The following is a 22439-nucleotide window of genomic DNA, read 5'->3' on the forward strand; positions in this document are numbered from 1 at the left end:
GCAAAAAAAGACGCCCCACACATCCATGTATAAAAAAGTTACGGCCGTCGGAATATGGCGACTTTTCAAAAAATAATTTTTAACACAGTTTTGGATTTTTTTTAAGGGAACAAAATGTAAATAAAACCATATAAATTTGGTATCCCCAGAATCGTAACGAAGCACAGAATACAGGGGACATGTCATTTTGGTTGCACAGTGAACGCCGTAAAACCAAAGCCCGTAAGAAAGTCGCAGAAATGCATTTTTTCTTCAAATCCACCCCATTCAGAATTTTTTCCCTGCTTCCCAGTACATTATATAGAATAAATAATGGTGGCATCATGAAGAAAAATTTGTCCCAAGAAAAATTAAGACCTCATATGACTCTGGGAGCGGAGAAATAAAAAAAGTTATGGGGTTTAGAAGGAGGGGAGTCAAAAACGAAAAGCAAAAAATGCCATTGGCGGGAAAGGGTTAACTTCAAATACCTCTGTCCCAAAGTCACTATGTAAAGTTTATACCAACACCGTATATATAGCAGCTCAAATACAAATTACATGCAACACAAAAGTCTTACGTATTCTCTGAATTAAAGCAAAAACAATATACAAAGTTACATTTCACATCCCATACCTTATACACACTACGAAAACCTTACCCGCGCCTGTATATACCCACTGCTATAATCACCGCAGACGAAGTCGCGGGTACCAGCTAGTTCTTTATATTTTTCTCCACAACCTGTGATTTACATACTGCACCCAGAGCGCTTGTTGTCTCCTCCTTCCTTTTTGCTTTCTCCATACAGCAGATTATGACCACATATGGGGTATTGCCGTGTTCACGAGAAATTGTATAAAACTGTGGGGGGCTTTTTCTCCTTTAACCCCTTGTGAAAATAAAAACTTTGGGGATAAAGTGACAATTTAGTAATTTTTCATTTACACATCCCATTGTTAATAAAATCTGTGAAACAGACGGGGACAGTGCACATACAGGAAGATAACCCAGCCACAATAAAGAAGTCTTGGCCAGGTTTTGGAATGTAGAAAGTTCCTGCATTCATGGTAGTATCCACTGGCAACTAATCAAGACAACAGCGTGAAACCACTAATGATTACTGAAAAATCTTAATTTTGAATCTATACATGCAAAAAATGTTAAACTTTTAGCAGTTTACAAATTTAAAAATGGAAATATTCATGGGACAACCCCATTAAGGAACTTGTTTGCGTCCGCAAGGGTTTACAAAAAAACAAAAAAGTGCAGCCACAGAAACCTGCTTATTCATATCAGTTTCTGGCTCAACCCCATGTATTGTGATAATGGTGCATGTGCAGTACCACCTATTGTTGGTGGTCCCTGGCTCTGTTTCTAATTGATTATAACAAAGCCCTTGTTGGTATTAAATAAACTTTGTTCTGCCATTTGATTTCTTTGCATGTCCCAATACATATGTTCTTTTTATAGGTGAGATTCCCAGCATTTATAGGTATGACATGACAATTGATCTGTAAGGACTCGTTCACATCTGCACCCAGGTCTCCGTTATGCAGGTTTCCGTTTCCTGCACAAAACAGAGGCAGGAGACTGAAACCTGCAGGACACTTTCATACCCATTCATTCATTTTGTTTTTTTAAAATCGGACACAGAGTCGGACATGCAGTACGCTGTGTCCAGTTTTAAAAAACTGGTTTCGCAGCGGAGAGCATAAAACGCTCACCGCTGCACCCGGTCTAACAGCTTTGCATGCAGAAGACGGAAAGCTGAGAACGGAGACCCGAACGCTAGTGTGAACCTAGCGTAAGCAGTTTACATCTAGAGATTTAATCCTCATCTATTGAATTACACTGAGAGCAGGTCTTACACTTTTAGCTCATTTATTTTAAACTCCAATTTATATATAACTTATCTGCAGTCTGAAAGAAATTATAGCGCATTGGCAAAAAGAAAGTAGTAACATTAAAATGATTTTTATTTTTCAGAGGCCGTAAAAAAGGAAATAAAATAAATGCAACTTTACACAAGTTCAGGGATGATTTTGTCACGTAAACATGTAAAACATACCCACCTATGAGACAAAAAAAAAAAAAAAAGAAAAAACAAAAACAAACAATGGCATTGTCTGAAACTCATGGTGAATAGCATTACTGCTCAGTAACTGCACATTTAATCATGGTGAGGAGATCCAAGTTGTATTCACAAGTGAGAGCAGTGGCTGTGGCTCTTGAATGTATACTAAGGTCTGGCTACGGAAGAAAAGTTCATTTAAGGATGGAGAGTTCTTCATGCTGATGAAGATCACTCCAAAGGAGGCTCCACCATATAGCCGTTCTCTGTGGATAAATAACCATCTCCAGATTGCATGGACTCTTGGTCTAAGTACATATCTTGGCTGGTCTCCTCAACTTGCTCCTGAATCATACCGTTGTCTGGAACTCTCTCCTCCCTCTTCTCACTACGGTCGCCACGCTCTCTGTCCCGTTTGTGTTCCCGATCTCTGTCTCTATCTCTGTCACGCCTGCGATCTCTGTCTCTATCACGATCCTTATCTCTGTCTCTATCCCTATGACTACGTCTCCTGTCTCGATCCCGGTCTCTCTCCCTGTCCTTTTCTCTGTCCCGGTCTCTGTCACGGTCCCTACTCTTCTCTTCTGGCTCAGGTTTTACTTCAATGCCCTCCAAAACAGTATCAACTGTTGGCAAATCTTCACCAGTGACCTCTGCAGCTTCTTGAGTATCACCTTCAACACGCTCATCTTTCTTTTCCCTGTCACGGTCCCTATCCCGTTTCCGGTCCCTACTACGACTCCTACGTTTGCGGTCTCTGTCCTTATCCTTGTCTTTATCCTTATCCCTACTCCTTTCTCTGCTACGTTTTCGCTCCTCCTTTTCACGGCTGCGGGTTCTCCTCCTACGTTCTCTTGAACGACTTCTACGCCTCTCACGATCTTTATCACGGTCCCGACTTCTGTCCCGGCGGTCTCGTTCCCTTTCTCGGTCACGATCCCTGTTGGAAACAGAAAAGCCTCACTTCAGTAAGTGTCTGCACTTACTGCACTAAACCCCCATATGCGATGGGGGGGGAAATAAAAAATTCAGAACATTGGGAAGCAGAATGAGGACAGAACCTGCTACTGATTTTAGGGCGTTACCTGGCACAAAATCCTTCTGTGTGAATGGGGCTTTCAAAGGACTTCTAATGAATATTAACATTTAAATTTCAAATGTTTAAAAAAAAAAAATGCAGATTTTAAAAGATTTCTATAACCATCTTAGTGTTGAGTCTTTTGTCTTCATCGCCAACAGATAACACCATTAATGTGAAAACTTTCTATTGTCTAGCACTTGCCACAAACCCAGCCATGATTTCCATTTTAAGTCAAGTTATCAGGCCATGACAAGATAACTCAGCCAGAGAAAGAAAATCATGGTTGAGTTCCAGACAAGTGACAGAACACAAGAACTTCCTGCAATTATGGTCACATTTCTTGTCAATCCATCAAGACAAAAGACGTGCCAAGATGGATAAGGAAAATCTATGTGAAATGTCTAACAGTGTATGTTACATAACATCACAAAGCTGTTCTTTCTTAGATTTGTAGCTGACCTTCTGTGCTGAGTCTGTGAAGTCGTTTCAGCTATCAGTATGACTTGTATTGTCAGGTGCAAGGTCTTGATGATGGAGAAGACGCCTTCACAGTACAAGCAAAGTCAAGTGTACTGAAATCGGACAGTTTTTCCATCACCAAGTTATGAACTTAAGTTGTAAGAACCACCTCCCTGACAGTACAGCGATAGCGGGAGCTGAAACAGCACTGAACAACAAGGCAGGATGCTACAAACTTAAAAAGAACAAATCATTTTGTAATTTCATGCTACCTACAATGTGTTAGACATGAAAAGGTTCTTTTTACATTTTAATGGTCTCCAAACTTAAATATGGATATATTTATGGGATTATCCCATCAAGTATCTTTCAATACAAATAAACACTGGGTAGGCCCATTTATCTTCTGAACAGTGTTCTAAAACAAAGCAATTGTTTCTAACCATATATGTCTTTAAAAGGAGGAGTTAAAAAATAGGGCGGAAATGTATGTAGCCAATGGCTACATCATGTCTTGAAATAACTCAATGTTCAACTGTACCTTAAAGCTTTCTGAATTTTATAACTCCAGACCGATTTTGTAACCTTACTACACATGTAGTAGTCACAAAACCTAGACTGTATGCTAGTCTTTGTTCTGTAAAACCATGTAGTGCCTTGAGCTTTCTGGCTTTAACACAACAGTTTAGCATTCCACTTAGATATCCCTAATATAGGAGTCTACCACAAAAAAAACTAAACATTCATCAATAACTTTAGATACGCACCTCTCATCATATCTAGATGTATCATCTCTGCCAGAGTGTCGTATGTTAACATCTGCTCCTCCACGTCTAGTGCCCCCAAGGCCACCACCTAAAATATTTAGGATATTAAGGACTGCACAGAATGTAATACATAGCTTGTTTAATTTATGGCTGTTTGTGAAAATTTTATATTGGCAAAAATTAAAGGAGTCCTTCTATCTCCATACTTAACCACCTTGTGACATACACAGTAATAGTACGGCAAATGTCGGGGCCAGGAGCTGAGCAAAGTCTGCAAATATAGCGATAACTGGGAATAGGTGTGCTGGAATAAGCTGAAAATCACAAAGTGGACAGGAGAAGAGAAAAAAGGCCATCTAAAATCCTGAGATGGGAAAACTTTAAAATTTCCAAGGACATACACAGTTTCTACATTTATCTATCTGATTAAAAAAAAATATCCCTTAATGTCACCGAAAAATAGATGAAAAAATTTGAATACACCGAACTTAAATCAATTAGAAAATGTCCAGTAATGAATTCGCAAAAATGGCCCAGTTATGAAGTGATTAAACTTGTACCTTAAGCAAACATAATTGTTTTACCTTATAAATTGCTTCATCATTTTTGTTCACTTTGCCAGATGTAGCTGAAAGAGTGCCCTCAAGGGTTTACAACTTGTTGCCCATGTTCCAGATCACCCCTTATATCTAGCAGCGGTTTTATACACCGCTAGAAAGCCGACAGTGCGCTGAATTCAGTGCACTGTCGGCTTTCACGATCTGTGCCCCGGGTGAAGAACTATCGGTGCCGATACCGTAGCTTTTCACCGTCAGAAGGGTGTTTCCGACAGTCAGTCAGGAACGTCCTTCTTCACAGCAGCGCCCGTAGCGCTGTACTGTGTGAGCGGGGAGGAACGCCCCCCCCCCCTCCTGATGTTTAAAATGACACCTGAACAGTGCTGTGTAACTTTCTAGAAACTTGTCAAGGTACCATTTTCAGAAGCTTTTTTTAGTGAATAGATTAAACAGCAATTTTGTAAATCTTGTTGTAAGCCTCTCCAAACTTGAGTTGCGCTAGAATTTATATAACTTAGTATTTTGCATGACTTTTTCCGTGACACAACTGATGCCATCTGTTAGAAAGCGCAGCTCCTTCAAAGGACCAGGATGCGACTGACAACGATTTTCTTACCAAGCCTGCGTGGGCGCCAGCCTTTCACAGTACGTCCTCTTTCAACATCAACCAAAACACGCCTTCCGTCAATTTTCTTTCCATCTGCATGCTTGTATGCCGCTGTAACACATTGTTTCCCACAAGGGCAGAACGAGAGAAATTAGCCCAGGTGTACAAGACATGTCCCCCTCCCAGTGCCTTAAACTTTATAAAAGTAAAAGCAAAATAACCAGCACAGAATACTGAACGCAGGACATCAAGCATTGCTTGAGCAGTTGCTCTTTCACGCTGATCAAGGTCAGATCTGGAGCACATCAAATAGTAAAACAATCAGTCTGAAGTAGTTCCTGCTAAGTGGTGAAATATCCATTTTAACATAAGCCGCCCTGCACACTGGGCTTGTTTCAATTAAAGCCAAGACAATTCTCTTATTCCAAACATTCAGAGGCAAGATTTATTTTCAATTGAATTGAGTTGAAAGAAAAAAAAAAAAAATACACATGACTTCTTGAAGAAAAGACATCACTCCTGTCCATTCACTCATTGGGAGAAGAGATACAATACCAGACATTGTTGATGGACAGGAGTTGCATGATAACTGCAAGTTAGGCTTCTTTTCACACTGAGTTGTGCAGTGTCCCAGAGCTTTCCTAATGTATAAGGTAAGCTTATACTGCAGACACAGGGTGAAAAGACCTTAAAATCTAATCTTATACAACCTCCAAGTCCAGTGTGTAGAGGGTACAGGGAACTGATTCTAAGTGAAGTTGGAAGGGTCATATCAAAGACTTATCAATAGTCAGTTCCTCAATCCTACATCCATTATAACATGTCCCCCAACTGCTCGAACCCAGCTGAAAAGAAGAAAGTACAGGTTACACTTTAGTAGGTTCCCTATTCTCCCTATTAAAAAAAAAAAAAAAAAAAGTGATAGTGTGGACGCCCACTATTGTATGCACTTTCACCCTGTTGGAAGAATAAAAAGCTTAACTGTATCAACGATCTGTATGTGTAAAGCAGCGTATACAGGTCTCTAAAGAATTACACACACTGGTAGTGAAGAACTACAATCATATACAGCAAGAAGCACTAGACAAGACCACTAAAGTAATAAAAAAAAGTTACCTGATGAAACTACTTACAAAAACTTTCAAATTACCGCCTCAAATTCAACGAATTTCATGACGAAATCTTGGGAAAGGAGGTGAGACTCTCGGAAGGTCCTTTTTATTTTATGTTTGTTAAAGCTGAGCAAAGCTTACCTGTCTCAGCTGCGCTACTTAAATCCAGTATACTCATGTTATCAGCTGCAGTGAGGTATAGGCTCCATTTAAGTCTTTATGGCCTTTCATTGCTTCAAAAATTGGCAATATCTGCCATCTTTTATAAAGTCCACATTATGTCCTTTCCTTGGATTGAACAAACCAAATAGAATATGGAGCCATTCCACCGGAAGAATTTTGTTTGGCGGGAATGAACATACATACAAGCCAAACACTGCGCTTTCCATTCAGAGGACGCTAAACTAGAACTTGCATATATGCATGTAAGATTGACAACATCAAATGTTCTCATGAGCGGAACGTTATCATATTGCAACAGTTTGACTTCTACCAAGATTACCAAGCTTGGTAGAGAAGAACGTCAGAGGAAGGAAATCCTTTCCCGTTATACTGATCACCAGAAGTCACGTTGAGATTCCAGCACTCAATACCAACATTTGCAAAAGAAAATCTACATGAAAGTGTGCGAGATACCTTGATGAAAACGTATTCCTTTAAATACAGGAATTGCATTAAGTCATCAATTCCTTATAAACATTTAATAGAACTGTTTATATTTAGGGACTGGAGCAAATTGAGGTATTAGGGGACAGCAAGAGTAAGCAAATTAAAGGGATTGTCTCATGAAGAGCAGCTCTTGCTCTGCTACTGCAAGGGAAATGCATTGACCGCTGGAGCTTTGTTCAAAAGACAGTCCCAGGGAGCTGCTCTCACCCATCTCTACAATATATGCATCAATCTCATAGAAAAGCAGCGGTAAAGTTGTCAGATTATAGAATTTCTTGTAAAGGAAGCATGGACAACAGCTGTAAGGATATTGAACTCCTCACGACTCCTCTCCGTTTAATAACCATATAGGTTCTGCTAGAGGTGAACACTTGTGTAATAGTATAATAGGGAAGTGGTCATATTGCAATTCCCTAACATACAAGTGCAAGTTCAAGAAAAGTGAATGTTCACTTTAAGGCACTTTGTGGCCCAAGGCAGCTGAAAGCTGTACAATTCCATTAAACAGGGCTTATTCACACATCTGCATTAACCACAGACATCCTAAGATTCGGCTCAATTTCAGTTTGTGTTATCTGGTTTATTAATATCCGTGAAAAACCTATTCATTTTTTTCTCCCCTTTTAAATCTCCTATACTTATAAATATATATTTAGATGTCTTTCTTCATACAGATGCCTGCATGTGACCATTAAAATTAATGGTTTGCATGCACTGCATGATTAACACTGACATCATATGTCCACTGAAATGTGTGAATAAGCCCTTTTAGTTAGGGACACTGTGGGCGAACTTCTCCCTAGGTTAGCTGCTGGATACTCACGTGTTGTGATGTAGCATAGTGGATGGGTTTGCACTAAAAGTCATCTACATGCTGTAACTAAACTAAAACCAACAGCTCAAAATGACAGGTATGGAACGTATCAATTATTGCTGTAGGATTTTACAGCGAATTAACTTTTGCAATACCTACAAGAGATCCATGGGGACTCCAGCAGGTGTGCTAGAGAAGAAAACACTGGCTTTTAGGGCAAGTTCACACAGAGTTTTTTGGTCAGGATTTTGAGGCTGTATCAGACTCAAAATCCTGACCAAAAAGACTGCTCCCATTGAAATCAACGGGAGCCGGTCAGGTGTTTTTTTTCTGGGAGCCAGTTTGTTTCAGCTCCTGTAAAAAGCAGCAAGATGCTCATTCTTCAGGCCGTTTCGCCTCGCGATCGGCCTGAATACACTCCCTCCTAGGCCGATTCATTGGGCCTAATCCGGAGCACAGTGCACGACTGGATGCAGATGCACTGCACCGGCATTCAGTCGTGGCTATCCGTATTTTGGAGCGGAACCTGAGGCAGCCTCCGCCTCAGGTCCCGGTCCAAAAAACCTGTGTGAACTCACCCTTAAGGAAGACTTGCTGTTGAATTTCTTTCTGGGAAGAGGTGGGGTGGGACAGATTTGGTAAATTACTAAAGATAATAGGGGAAGAAAGAAATTATCCACTGGAACAGTCGGTACCAAAGACCATGGATGGGATAAAAGCCTACAAAGATGCAATCGGGAGTACCAGAAAGGTTGTTGTAACATCAAAATGAGCTTGACAGTGCCTTAAAATTGACACAAACCTATTTCCCACACCTACCCCTCTCCATCCAAGCAGTCTTCAGCTTCGTCCTTTAAAAAAAAGCGAAGATTTACCATTGCTTGTTGGCTGCCGATTCGTTTTTGCCTCTATTTGATTGAAGCATCATGCGCCAATGAGAAGGCGAAAGGATGACTCCACCCACTTGCTGTGGCTTACCTGGGCCCTATACCTTACTTTGCTCAGGCTAGTCCTATCTAGGCATGCATTATTGGAACCATATTTCAAGCACTACTTCTAAGTACAACGCTATGAAAAATATCAAGTAATGGGTAGGGAAGACTTGTGCCGCATATTGCAGCACTGCATCCCAATTGACAGCCACCTACCTAAAAAGGCTGCATTTTTATACAACTGTTGCCGAGATTTGGTTGTCACAGCAAAAGTTGTTTCCTTCACTTCCCACAAAAACCAATGGCAACTGAGTGAAACCATATGGATGGCACACAAATTTATTTAAGAAGCTGGGACAGTGGAAGTTGCAATCTGAGCTAAATAAACCATGCACCGTCAAGCTAGTCTAACCTAAGCTAGAACCTTATCTATAAAAATGTACTAATAAACATATTTAGTCTAAGAAATGCTCAGTTTTATCTATAACAGCCCTAAAACTATTCAAGATTATAGTAGTTACTAAGTTCTTAAGTATTTGGAACCAATGTCACACAGATCCCAAATATTTTAGTAAGGCATTTCAATGTGGGCGTGCATACCTCAGTTTCTGATCTTCCTACATGCATTGGTTAAAAAAAAAAAAAAAAAAAAAAAAAAAAAAAAAAAAAAAAAAAGTCTTGGCATGATCAATTGGATGCCATAACTTAGACCATACACTAAACCAGAAGCAATGTTTCTAGTGCTTCTAGTAGTGGTGGGTGTTACGGGATAACACATTATCAGCTTTGGGCAGGTTCACACCAGCGCCTGATCTCCATTTTCAGGTTTCCGTCCTCTGCTGACAAAAGACGGAAACCTAGCAGTGTCCGGCCATGAGCGTTTTGTGCTCTCCGTGGAGAAAGTGGTTTTTTTTTTTCCCCCTTAACCGGACACAAAGTCCTGCATGTCCGACTTTGTGTCCGGTTAAAAAAAAAAACAAACGAAAAAAAGTTTCGCTGCGGAGCGCACAGAACGCTCACGGCAGGACACTTTCCAAACCCATTCGAATTAATGGGTTTGAAAAGTGACTGCAGGTTTCCGTCTCCTGTCCAGTTTCTCAGGCAGGAAACGGAAACCTGCAAAATGGAGATTGGGTGCTGGTGTGAACATGGCCTTACTTACAAATCTTACCTTTCAAAGCAATAGTGCAAGAGGATCAATACTGGACCAACATTATGGGTAAGTAACCCAGAATGCAACCCAGAAATCTGAGTAAAGCGCATGATTTATTGACCAAATCAAAAGCCTGGAACTACTGTTGTAATAACTAGGAAGTGTCTATTCCAATGTATAGCTTTCCATGTTAACAATGCTACTGCAAGCAAGCTTAATGTGTTATAACAATGTGCCCACCTGAACTAAACAAATTAGTCAGAAAAGGATTTAAAATAATTGCAATGGAGAATAATCTGTAGATGTACCTCAATACATGATCCATAACTTTATTTTAGGAGTGTTTACAAAAGAAACACTGAATAGCTTGCAGTAGCATAGACTACTGTCTCTATGAGATGTGAAAGGGCCCAGAAGAACCCCTACCTTGATAACATGGTATATTACCCAAACATGAAATCCTTAATAGAAAGGTCAGTCAAGTCTCCTATTCTATAATCAGATAGCAGCATAACATATGGGGATTGGGGTCTGATTTGACTCAGTAATTATCTGTAGAACACTGTTTAAATCTCAGACCTCACGAGTTTCTTCCTCTGCTCCTAGAGACTGCCAGGATGCCATGAGTGCAACCTGAAACTGTCACTATGTAAAGAGCAGAGAAGCGGGAATAAGAGGCTTTTTCTGAGCTCTGGCAATATCTACACAGAAATACTGAGGGTAAAATAGGAGACCAGATAGAGCCGTTTCAAGCTAAAGCCCCATGTTGCAGAAACGCGGCTTGTTTGTTGCAGATTTTGTAGCTTTTTTTGAGCCAAAGCCAGGAGTGGATTTAGCAGAAAGTAGGAGTTTAAGAGATTCCTATATATATTTCACATTCCTTTGAAAGCCATTCCTGGCTTTCACTCAAAGAAACGCAACAAAATCTGCCACGGCAAAAAACAAAACAAAACAAAACAAAAAAACCTGTTTCTGCAATGTGGGGCTTTAAAGAGTTTTTTTCCCCCCACATCTGACATTTCTTGCTTATCCATAGCATAGGTGGTAAGTCTAATTGATGGGACTCACACTGATCAGTAGAACAGGGGTCCTGAGCCCTCTGCCCCTCTGAACAAAAGGTCAGCCCCATAAAATACTTAATGGATGAACACATTCAACCATTGCTCTAGTGAAAAATATCCTTACTACAGTTTAAAGAGAAGAAGAAGGGGGGGGGGAAAAAAAAAAAAAAAGGTCCAAGAATAAGTGGGACTTGGCACACTAATTTTAGCGATCAGACATTTATCACATATCCTGTGGACAGGCCATTAATGTCAATTGTGAGGCAATACTTTTTAATTGCTTTCCACCCAAAATAAAAAAAATAAATAAAAAATATGTAATTAAATTAAGTTGGGCTAAAGCTAAATAAATATTAACTTCACTTGTGTATCTAAACACCTTGCTAAAGGTTAAAAAAAATTTTTTTAGTGAAGTTATGGCTACACATAGAAGTTAAATAGATAAATCTAAGTGTTTTCTCAACGAAACCCAACATAACCTAAATATGTAACAGCTAAACTATATTTTCAGTGGATTTAACTGTGAAGTCATATGCAGTGTTTTCTGAACCATGAACTGATGGAAAGGTTCAGTAAAGTGGTCACAAACATTTGCTTATATGCACTCCCTACATAGACATGGTGACAAGTAATAGTGCGTCAGTAAGTGTTTCGAACTTTTGAGCCTGACTAACATTTACGCTGCCTCTGTGTGTCTTGTGTGTAAGTGCTGCAAAGTCTTACCCATCATACAAACCCTTATACCAACCATACAATGAGATGTTGTAAAGGGGAGCATTAGCATCAGCTGCAAGCCAGCAGTGGCAATTGCCATCACAATGGTGGCTGCAGTGGCAATAAGAACACAAAATTAATACACCCCACTCAAAATTGACTTTGTACAGATAGTTTTGTAAAAAACATTTTACAGTACAAAAGATGGGCAACATTAAGCTAATGAAAGATCTTAAATCTATGGTCATCAAGTGGAGTTCGAAAAGGGGACCAAACATGAACTTTTATAACAAATACTGTGGACTCCAACTTGTCCTTTAAGATTCAATGCCATGAGAAGAATGTGTAAAGCTAAGGATTTACTTCTTCAGGATATTAAGTTAAATCATGGCATTAATAACAAACATTGTTGCCCATCAAAATCTGTCAATTTAAGGTAGGACCCGTGTTACAGTAATCCCAAATTTATCTTACGATACTCATCCCCAAACATGAAATGTCCACAACCAGCTTCAACTTCACAAAAGCAATCCACTGTCCTACAACTACACTTTACACAGAGAAGATTAAATGTATGGGAATTGTCTCTACTACCTCATGTGAAAAACCTTATGAGGTAAACTTATATGACCAGAAAAAGAAAGAAAAAAAAAAATACACAAAAACAAGATAGGGACTGGCCTATTGTAATGTATTGCCTAGTGTTGAGTGCTGCAGTGGGATTAATGGAATTCGGGTACCCACATAATGCAGTTACTTACCTTCCGGAAACAGCCCTTAAAGTTAAGGGCATTTACTTAAACTGACAAACATATATAACAGAATAAATTATTGAAAGGAACTTACAGTGCATGTCTCTTTCATGCTCGTACTCTATGAAGGCATATCCACGAGGCTTTCCTGATCTCTTGTTATAAACCATGTGAATCTGTTTTTTTGGAAACACAACGATGGATGCATGTCATATTAGAGCACTCCGAAGAACAGGCCTTTAGCCTGAAAAACTAATAGCTCTGATTATCTCCAGCACCAGTGTGCATATCGGGAAAGCTGACATGGCTTTCTAGTGGCATGGTAAAGATGAAATAAATATATAACATCACTTGTAATAAAAGCACAGAAAAACCCTGTTTAATCCCATCTCTCCATTCAGATTTGCACACTTGGATAAACCAAGTCAGAGGTCAAGCAAATGGTACTGAATATTTGTGGATGGCTTTAGTATGATGTTTGAAATCATATGATGGCATCTTTGAAATAGTTTGTAAAATTACCAAGATAGTGAATCAGTAAAAACATACCCGTTTGATCGGTCCATATACTTCAAACTCTCTTCGCAGCTTTGATTCTGTTGTGTCGTAATTCTGAAGAAGAAAATTTCATACGAGATTAAAATTAAGAAATATCCAATTCCACCTTCATTAACCCTTTCCCGACACCTGGCACATGCCGGGAGTGTAATTATGGCGACCGCCCGGCAGCCGGGTGTCTACTGCTTTACGAAGTAAACAACCGCTAATGTGCTAATGTCTCCGATCGGTTCCCGGACCGAGGCGCCATTTTCTCGGCGGTGCGTGGGCGGCACCATTTTCCTGGTGATCGCCGGCACCTGGAGTAAGCTCCAGGGCCAGCGTCACGTTACTATGACAGCTGAGAGCCTTGTGAAGGCTTCCCGGTTTGTCATTACATTGCTTCTATAGCAGGGTATGCTACATAGCCTGCAATAGAAGTGCTGGTACTTTGCAATACATTGCATTAGTGATCAGATCCACTGAGGTTCAAGACCCCCTAGGGGGCCTAATAAATGCAAAAAAAAAAAAAAGTAAAAAAAAAAAAAATATATAAAATTTTTTAAAAAATTCAAATCACCCCCCTTTCCCTATAACACATATAAAAGTAGTTAAATACTGTGAAACACATAGGGAGCGTTCACACTACCGTCTGTGTCCGACATGTAGTGTCCGCTCAAAATCTGTCAGGGACACTAGGAGCGGACACTAGATGTGTCCGTGACACCTGTCATTCACTTGAATGGGCATCGGGTGCGTTCTTTTGCACTCCGTGCCCGTCCTTCCCTGTCCGCAAGAGAAGATGTCCGACTTCTCAAGCGGACAGAGGAACCCTGCAAGCAGGGTTTTTCTGTCCGCTTGAGAAGTCGGACATCTTCTCTTGCGGACAGGGAAGGACGGGCACGGAGTGCAAAAGAACGCACCCGATGCCCATTCAAGTGAATGACAGGTGTTACGGACACATCTAGTGTCCATGACAGATTTTGAGCGGACACTAGGAGCGGACACTACATGTCGGACACCGACGGTAGTGTGAACGCCCCCATACATGTTAGGCATCCCCGTGTCCGAAATCGCCCGCTCTACAAATCTATAAAAATGTTTTTTTTTCAGTATGGTAAATACTGTAGCGGGAAAAATAATCAAAAGTGCCAAACCGCCGTTTTTTTTCACTGTTTTGATTCTGATAAAAATTTGAATAAGAAGTGATCAAAGCAATAGCATTTCCCGTAAATGGTAGAACTAAAAAGTACACCCGGCCCCGCAAAAAAAGACGTCCTATGCATGTAAATAAAACCATACAAATTTGGTATTCCCGGAATCGTAACGAAACACAGAATACAGAGGACATGTCATTTTGGCTGCACAGTGAACGCCGTAAAACCGAAGCCCGTAAGAAAGTCACAGAAATGCATTCTTTCTCCAAATCCACCCCATTCTGAATTTTTTTCCAGCTTCCCAGTATATTATAGAGAATAATTAATGGTAGCATCATGAAGAATAATTTCTCCTGCAAAGATTAAGACCTCATATGGTTCTGGGAGCGGAGAAATAAAAAAGTTATGGTGTTTAGAAGGAGAGGAGTCAAAAACGAAAATCAAAAAAATGCCATCAGCGGGAAGGGGTTAAACATCACAGCTGCTCAACACCACAAAGCAAGGAAACTCTCCAAATAAAATGTTTGAGGCTAAAGCCTCACATTGCGAAAACACTGCCAAATGGATGGGATTCAGGCTAGTTCCATCCACACAATGCAGCGGAAAAATGCAGCATGTCAATTATACCTGCGGAAACATTGGCGTTGTCCATATAGGTATAATAGGGGTAGAAAGACCACAGAGAAAAACTATGAAAATGCAATCAAAAATGCTGCATTAAAAATGCCATACATTTCATTCATGGTTATTTTCGCTGCATTTTGCTACATGGAGACTTAGCCTCATCTCGTTTCAATTCATTGGTTATGCTTCTTATACTCTTCAAAGTTACATGAAAAAGGCTAACTGTGTCCTGTATCACAAGAGAGTGAGTCAAAGCTCTAAGAAGAACTCAATATACTGGAGATGTAAACAGAAATACCTACCACTCTGGCAACAAATAGTGTTTTGAAGGCATCTCCTTGAGCATTTGTATCATTGTGAGGGTCCCCTGGTTGCAAGAGAAGAGATAAAATAGAGAATGTTTATGCTGTGGGCAACATTTAACAGAAAATAGTACAAAACATCTGCAAAAATAAATCTGGCCATACACTATAGATCTTCAATGGGAGAAATGGCAAAGATTTCAACTAACAATTTATTACGTTAACGCTATGAGCGCTGGTTCATGGACAAAGAGCAGCAGACTGTACTCCGCTAAAAGCACATCAGCCATGCTGGATATTTTAAATATGCCAATTGGAAAAGCAGTTTAGATGTTTAAAGAGAAAAAAAAAAAAAAGAAGAATGAGTCTGCATTTGGCTGATAGTCACTTTTGACCCATCAACCAACTTAGACTCAATGCAGGTTTTTTTGTTTTGTTTAAAAAAAACAAACATCTAAACTGCCCCCCCTATTAGTTGTTAGTAATGACAATAGGATTGTTTGTAGGAATGATCTGACTGTCGTCTGAAATCTAATGTGCATGGCCGGCCAGCCACTGATGAGTGAGCTCACACGCAAACTTACAAACTTTAAGCTCATTTTCCACTTCTTGCTGTCGTCTCTCAATCTTCTCTCTCCTCTATACAGGGAAAAACAGTTTGAAATATATAGAAATTCTTACATTTACAATAGAGCACGTTGCAAAGAATTATAAAAACCATATTAAAAACTTACTTAAAAGTAAGACCCGGTTCACATCTGCGTTTCGGTTTCCATTCGGTGAGTCGCTTGGGGACCCCCCGAATGGAAACCCGCGGACCCCATAGACTGTAATGAAGGACTTTTCTCTCTGCATATTTCATGCAAATAGGGGAATGGAATAGCCCGAACACAGATGTCAACCAGGCCTAAGTTGTTTACCCAGTCTACACAGTCTTAAAAGAATGACATTCATTTGAAAGGCTTTACCACATTGACAACCAAATTATCTCAAAGGAGTAAATCGCAAAATTGCAAATAAACTCACTGAAAATTTCAACATTACTTTCCTATTACCTTACTTTCTGGTTTTATCCCCTTTAACTATTGTATCAAGGCAGCTTTTTATTTATACATAGCGCTCTATAGGCCGGGGCCCCACAGGACGTAAACGCCGCGATTTGCCCGCGGCAGAAACGCTGCGGGAAAAATCGCAGCGTTTTACAGTGCAAGCAAAGGGGATGGGATTCATGTGAATCTCATGCCCAGTTTGTGGAAAAAAACACAGCATGTCAATTCTATCTACGGAAACACCAGCGGCTTTCCCGTAGATATAATGGTAAGAGAAAGTCCGCAGAGGAAAAACTCTGCGAACTTTCTCTTCAAAGCGCTGCGGAAAGAACCGCAATGCAATCAAGCAGCGGTTCTTCCCGCAGCGCTTTATCACTGCAGTTACGGCCCTTGGGGCCTTAGCCATAAACAGTGAAGAGGGGTTTACCCAAAACTAGGGAATCCCTGCTCAGAATGTTTACTAAGGCTTTGCACATGACTGTGTCCTGAGGGCGATTCAATGAATAGGGACCATGAAAGCAAGGCTGCAAAACCAGAAAGGAATAGGACCTGTCCTGAGTTTTGCACACAGGCCCATTAATTTCTATCTATGTGGGAAAAACCCAGATAGCACAGTCATGTGCAAGGGGCCTAAAATCCAAAACGAAAACTACAACTGCACTAGCAAATTTTCCATTCTAACTGTTCCTGTATTACATCTGAATGTCACCATGCAATACAACATTTCCTCAGCAGAGGAAAAGGCCTGGCTGGCAGTAGCTCCACGTGCAAAACTGCCTGATGACTAGGGGGTAAAAGCAGATGATCACCAGATTTCACCAAGACCCCATTCTGAGCACCAACCCCTTTATGTGCTCACAAAGTGACACACATAATATGTCCTGGGATGTCCCATAGCATAATGAATAATCAGTTAATGAATGCTAGAGATACATAGTCACACGAGGCCTCTACCTTTCTTTCCATGCGCTCATCACGAGTCTCTGCTCTTGTCGGTGGGGGGGCATCTCTGGGGTCCTATGCAGAGAGAAAGAACACAGTGTCATAAATAATCAAAAAAGAAACAAAACAGAATAAGCCATTGGTCAAAAAAATAAAAATCTTACCTCAAATTCTCGAATATAAGGAGCTATTCCACTATATGGTTGGTTGTGGTGTTTTTCATGAGGTAGTTTTTCCAATGGTGGCAAGTATGGAATTGGATCTCTGGGAGCAAACAGAGCCAACAAGTTGGGGGGCAAAAACTGTGTCATTTTGAAGACCTGAAGAAACAAAATTTGATACAGAAGTTTGAATGATAAATGAAAGTATGACAGATTATATTCTTACTGCATCTCTGTAATAAAACATTAACGTATATTTATGACCCAAAATCCTTCTGTAGATTTCTAGAAGTCACTGAATAGCAAGTATCAGCCAACAACTTACTTTATCTAGGACTCATAGTAAGCCCCAATAAAAACACATTTAACTAACACCAAAGGAACTGACATCTTTACAGCACTGGAAGTAAAAGGCTTGCCCAGCTTAAATTTAGGAAATACCATATACTGTATATACTCGAGTATAAGCTGAACTTTTCAGCATAGTTTTCGTGCTGAAAAAGACCCCCTCAACTTATACTCGAGTCAAGCAAAAAAAAAAAAAAAAAAAAAAAAAGGTTTGGGGGGGAGGGTGGGTGTCTATGACCAGCCGCAATAGTAATGTATAGAATCTCATAAAATAGTGGAAAAAAAATAGGCTTAAAAAAAAAAAAAAAAAATAGAGTTCTAAATCCCTCCTTTCCCTAGCATACATATAAAAGTAGAAAATAACTGTGAAAAACATACACATTAGTGTTCCCTGTGTCTGAAAGTGACCGGTCTACTGAATATAGGGTGTCTGCAGTGCTCCAGTTCCGTCAGGAAGGGGATAATAGGAGCATAGTTCCAAGTGTGTGTGTGTGTGTGTGTGTGTGTGTAAGGGGGGGAGGCGGGGGGGAGAAGTCCTCAAAGCTCAGGGAAGGGGCAGACAGACAACCAAAACACCCCCTCCCCTTCCTCAGCAACTACTGCACCCAAAAACTTCGACCATTTTAATTTTTGAAATTTTCCAGTAGCTGCTGCATTTTTCCCCCTCGGCTTATACTCGAGCCAATAATTGTTCCCAGTTTTTTGTGGTAAAATTAGGGGCCTCGGCTTATATTCGGGTCAGCTTAACTTTAACGTAGAGAAATTGAAGAAAAAAATAAATAAAAGAAAGGTTAAATAATGATGGCCTGACCCTGCTGGATCCCACCCAAACAGAGGCTCTTGTCACCTCCTTTAGGTAAATGGTGGATGTACAAAACTAACTACCACGAGTGAAGAGTTTTCTGCCTATATGGTGAAATAATCTAAAAACCTAATGTGTATTATTCTAGCCAACACAACATATTAATATATGACCACCCTTTGACTTCAATTATTCTAGACAGACTTGCACACAGCTTTTAACCCCTTCCTGCCGCGGGCATTTTTCAATTTTCATTTTTGATCCCCCCCCCCTTCCAAACCACATAACTTATTTCAATCTCTGCTCTCAGAGACATATGAGGTCTTAATGTTTGCAGGACAAATTGTTTTTCATTATATTAATTATTCTGTACAATGTACTGGGAAGCTAGAAAAAAAATCAGAATGGGGTGGATCTGAAGAAAAAGTGCATTTGTGCGACTTTCTTATGGACTTTTACGGCATTCACTGTTGTAGCCAAAAATGACATGTCGCCTGTATTCTATGTTTCGGAACGATTTCGGGGATACCAAATTTATATGGTTTTATTTACATTTTAACCCCTTAAAAATCCAAAACAGTAGCCCAATTTTTTTTTTTTCCTAAAAGTCACCATATTCTGACACCCGTAACTTTTTTCTATTTCAGTGCACGGGGATGCATAGGGCGTCTCTTTTTTGCGAGACCAGGTGTACTCTTTCTTATACCATTTTGGGGAATTGCTATTGCTTTGATCGCTTTTTATTCAAATTTTTATAATAAGCAAACCAGTGAAAAAAACAGTAGTGTAGCACTTTTCATCCTCAGCTGTCAGGAAGGGGTTAAAGGAACTTGACAGGGAGGTTGTTCCAAATATCTTGGAGAACTAACCACATATCTTTAATGGATATAGGCTTGCTGATATCTTTTTGTCTCTATGTAATCCTAGATAGACTTGATTTTGAGTTCAGGACTTTGTGGGGGCCATGTCATCTCTTTCAGGATTCCTCCTTTAACCACTTCCGGATCGCCCATTGGGTATATATGTCTGGAAAGTAGTTGTCTAGTTCTGCAAGGTAGTACCGGTACATCCTTGCAGTTTTCAGCAACTGAACAAAATCGTGCAGCAGAGGAAACGAAGAGCCGACATAACTACAGTCGAAGCTCCTCTAGAGAAGGTTTACTACTGTCTATCCCTTCCCGATTGCTTTAAACACAGTGCTCAATGATCGCTGTATACACAGCTACGGGCGCCGCCATGATGCAGCTGCTCTCTGACTGGAAGGTCACATGATCCGCCAGGATCAAAGTCTGTTAGGGGGCGTTCACACTACCTTGTGTCTGACAGGTAGTGTCCGCTGCTAATGTCCGTTCAAAATCTTGCACGGACATTAGCAGCAGACACTGGCTGTGTCCGTGACATTTTTCATTCATTTAAATGGCGATCGGGTGCGTTGTTTTGCCGTCCGTGTCTGTCCTTAAGTGTCCGTTCGTAAAGATGTCCGACTTTTCAAGCGGACAGAAAAAAACCTACATGTCGGGTTTTGCTGTCCGCTTGAAAAGTCGGACATCTTTAGGAACGGACACTTAAGGACAGGCACGGAGTGCAAAAGAACGCACCCGATCGCCATTTAAACGAATGAAAAATGGCACGGACACAGCTAGTGTTTGCTCCTAATGTCCGTGCAAGATTTTGAACGGACATTAGCACGGACAATACCTGTCGGAGAATGATGGTAGTGTGAACGCTCCCTTAGAGCCGCTGGGTCCTACAGGACCCAGATCAGCTCTATAGTTATGGGCAGGAGGCTGTGTTCCTCCTGCAACTGGGACTAAATGTATCATACCCAGTTACAGGTGAAACCAGCACCCCCTCCACATAAAAAAAAATCCCCAAAATACCTCCAAAGTGAAAAACAGACCCGTTCTCCCTCCTCTTTTTTTTCCCATTTTCTCAAGTCTAAAAAAATTAAGTTAAAAAACATGCAAAAATAAAAACAACTTAACATAAAGCCCTACGTGTCACCGAAGAAAGACCAGAAATTAATCGAACACCACAAATGATAGCTGGAGTTAGACTTACCGGTAATTCTGTTTCCGTGAGTCCACCATGACTGCCTCTAATTACCCTCCCTAATTAATATTTTATGGAAGACAGCATGCTGTAGTTTACATTTTTCACCTTTCCTTTGTAATTTGGTAAACACTGGTGTACAGTGGCATGAGCAGTGTATTTACCAAGTCTCTTAGTTCCTGTCCATACAGAGGGTCAGAGGCCAACCTCCTTGTGTAGCCGTCATGGTGGACGTAATGGAAAAATAAAAATGTTACAATCCTCAAAACCACACATATGAAAAAAACTAAAATGTGTCTGGTCCTGAACCACAAACCGTACCAAAATGGTTAAGGAGAGGTCACACCAAATATTGATTTTCTCTATGGTCAAACTAGCACTTCCCATTCTGTTCTAATCCCCATAAAAAAACGGTTGCCTATGGAAACTTGTGGACCCTCAGACTATAACGTGGTCTGCTGTGTTTCCGTCTGAAAAATGCTGAGAGAGAAGTCCTGCTTGGTGGACTCTTCTTTTTTTCTTTTTTTTTTTTTTTTTTTTTTAAGCGGAACGGGGGCCAGAAACCCCCAACGGAGACCAAGCGCTAGTGTGAACCTAGCCTTACACAGCAGCATCCCCCTATCTAAAACTTTTGCACAGTAAAAGGTATGAGAACATTTTGACCAACCATCCTAAATCCCCCCACCAAGGATCACATGAACATGCAACTTGAGTTTGCCATCCCTCCTCATTGTGGACGATAAAATGGAGCAGCGCCTGAACATGTAGTTATGCTGCTGCTCCATTCAGTAGCTACAGAACCGACAAAACAAGTGAACTTTGTACTCTGCCATCTTTTCATTACTATAGGCTGACCTACAAACACTCCTCCCAGCAGTCATACAGCAGGGAGCTAAGAACACATGGGACTCCCATTCTCAGTGTGATCAGATATGTATCTACTCTTCTATGGAAGGTATTACATGCCAATAGCGGGAGGTGGGCAGTCACATAACCAGTCGTTCTGAATGTAAAGATGCCAGCATTGGCCACAGAGCCATACACTTCATTGAATGAGACTGGACTGCAAAACACACAGGAATAGGACGTGTCCACAAAACCACACATCAGTGTATTAGCTATGAACTACTAAGACACTGACCAAAACTCCAGCCATAGGCACAGAGCCTTTATATACAATGAGAGGGCCACAGACTGTATACTCCAGGACAGTCTTCTACACATCCTACCTCAGGTATACAGCAGGACCCCTCACTATGCTGCAATAAGAAAGGCTTCAGATCTAACGGGACTACAACTCCCAGCCTGTTCGTCCAGGTAATACAGCACCTACGTATCTACTTCTACTTCCCTCCGCAACACCTTTTCCCATAGAAAGGAGTAGGCCTCAGCCCAAGCTCCAGTCTGAACAATCACAGTATTATCCAACCATATGCTCCCGCCCAACACCGAGGACTGCGGCCTACTACCCGCCAAACACTGCCGCAGACAGCCCGCTTCTCCCGTACACAAACCCCACGTCTCCTCACACGCCCCTTCACACCAACTAGCCACTCTTACCGAGGCGCTGACCGCTGTGCAGCCGCTACAGCTCCGCTCTCCTCAGCTCTCTAGCTCGCACTCTTCTCCCGTCTAGCAGTAGTGCTAGGCCGCACGGCGTGTGAGTAAACCTCAAGGTGTCATGCGCGCGAATTCATCCGCCAACAAAAAAAAAAAAAAAAAAAAAAAAAATCA

The 22439-nt window shown here is 40.8% G+C and overlaps 1 protein-coding gene across 2 annotated transcripts; it reads right to left on the reverse strand.

The window, feature by feature from the left end:
* Positions 1-1940: 1940 nt before the first annotated feature.
* On the reverse strand, positions 1941-22405 carry SNRNP70 (small nuclear ribonucleoprotein U1 subunit 70). Of its 2 annotated transcripts, XM_075280245.1 has the most exons (10): positions 22266-22405; positions 17507-17662; positions 17355-17417; positions 15936-15990; positions 15352-15416; positions 13281-13343; positions 12826-12907; positions 5534-5635; positions 4361-4448; positions 1941-2993 (listed from the first exon to the last, which is right to left on the reverse strand). In XM_075280245.1, exons 2-10 carry the CDS (start codon positions 17651-17653, stop codon positions 2285-2287), a joined length of 1374 nt encoding a protein of 457 aa, XP_075136346.1. In that variant the 5' UTR covers positions 17654-17662; positions 22266-22405; the 3' UTR covers positions 1941-2284. The 2 variants fall into 2 exon arrangements, with proteins under 2 accessions (XP_075136346.1, XP_075136347.1); XM_075280246.1 differs by lacking the exon at positions 17507-17662 and having other exon boundaries at positions 22266-22394.
* Between the last annotated feature and the right edge of the window lie 34 nt (positions 22406-22439).

This window comes from Leptodactylus fuscus, chromosome 6 (genome assembly GCF_031893055.1).
Source record: "Leptodactylus fuscus isolate aLepFus1 chromosome 6, aLepFus1.hap2, whole genome shotgun sequence".
In the NCBI taxonomy this organism is placed as follows: domain Eukaryota; kingdom Metazoa; phylum Chordata; class Amphibia; order Anura; family Leptodactylidae; genus Leptodactylus; species Leptodactylus fuscus.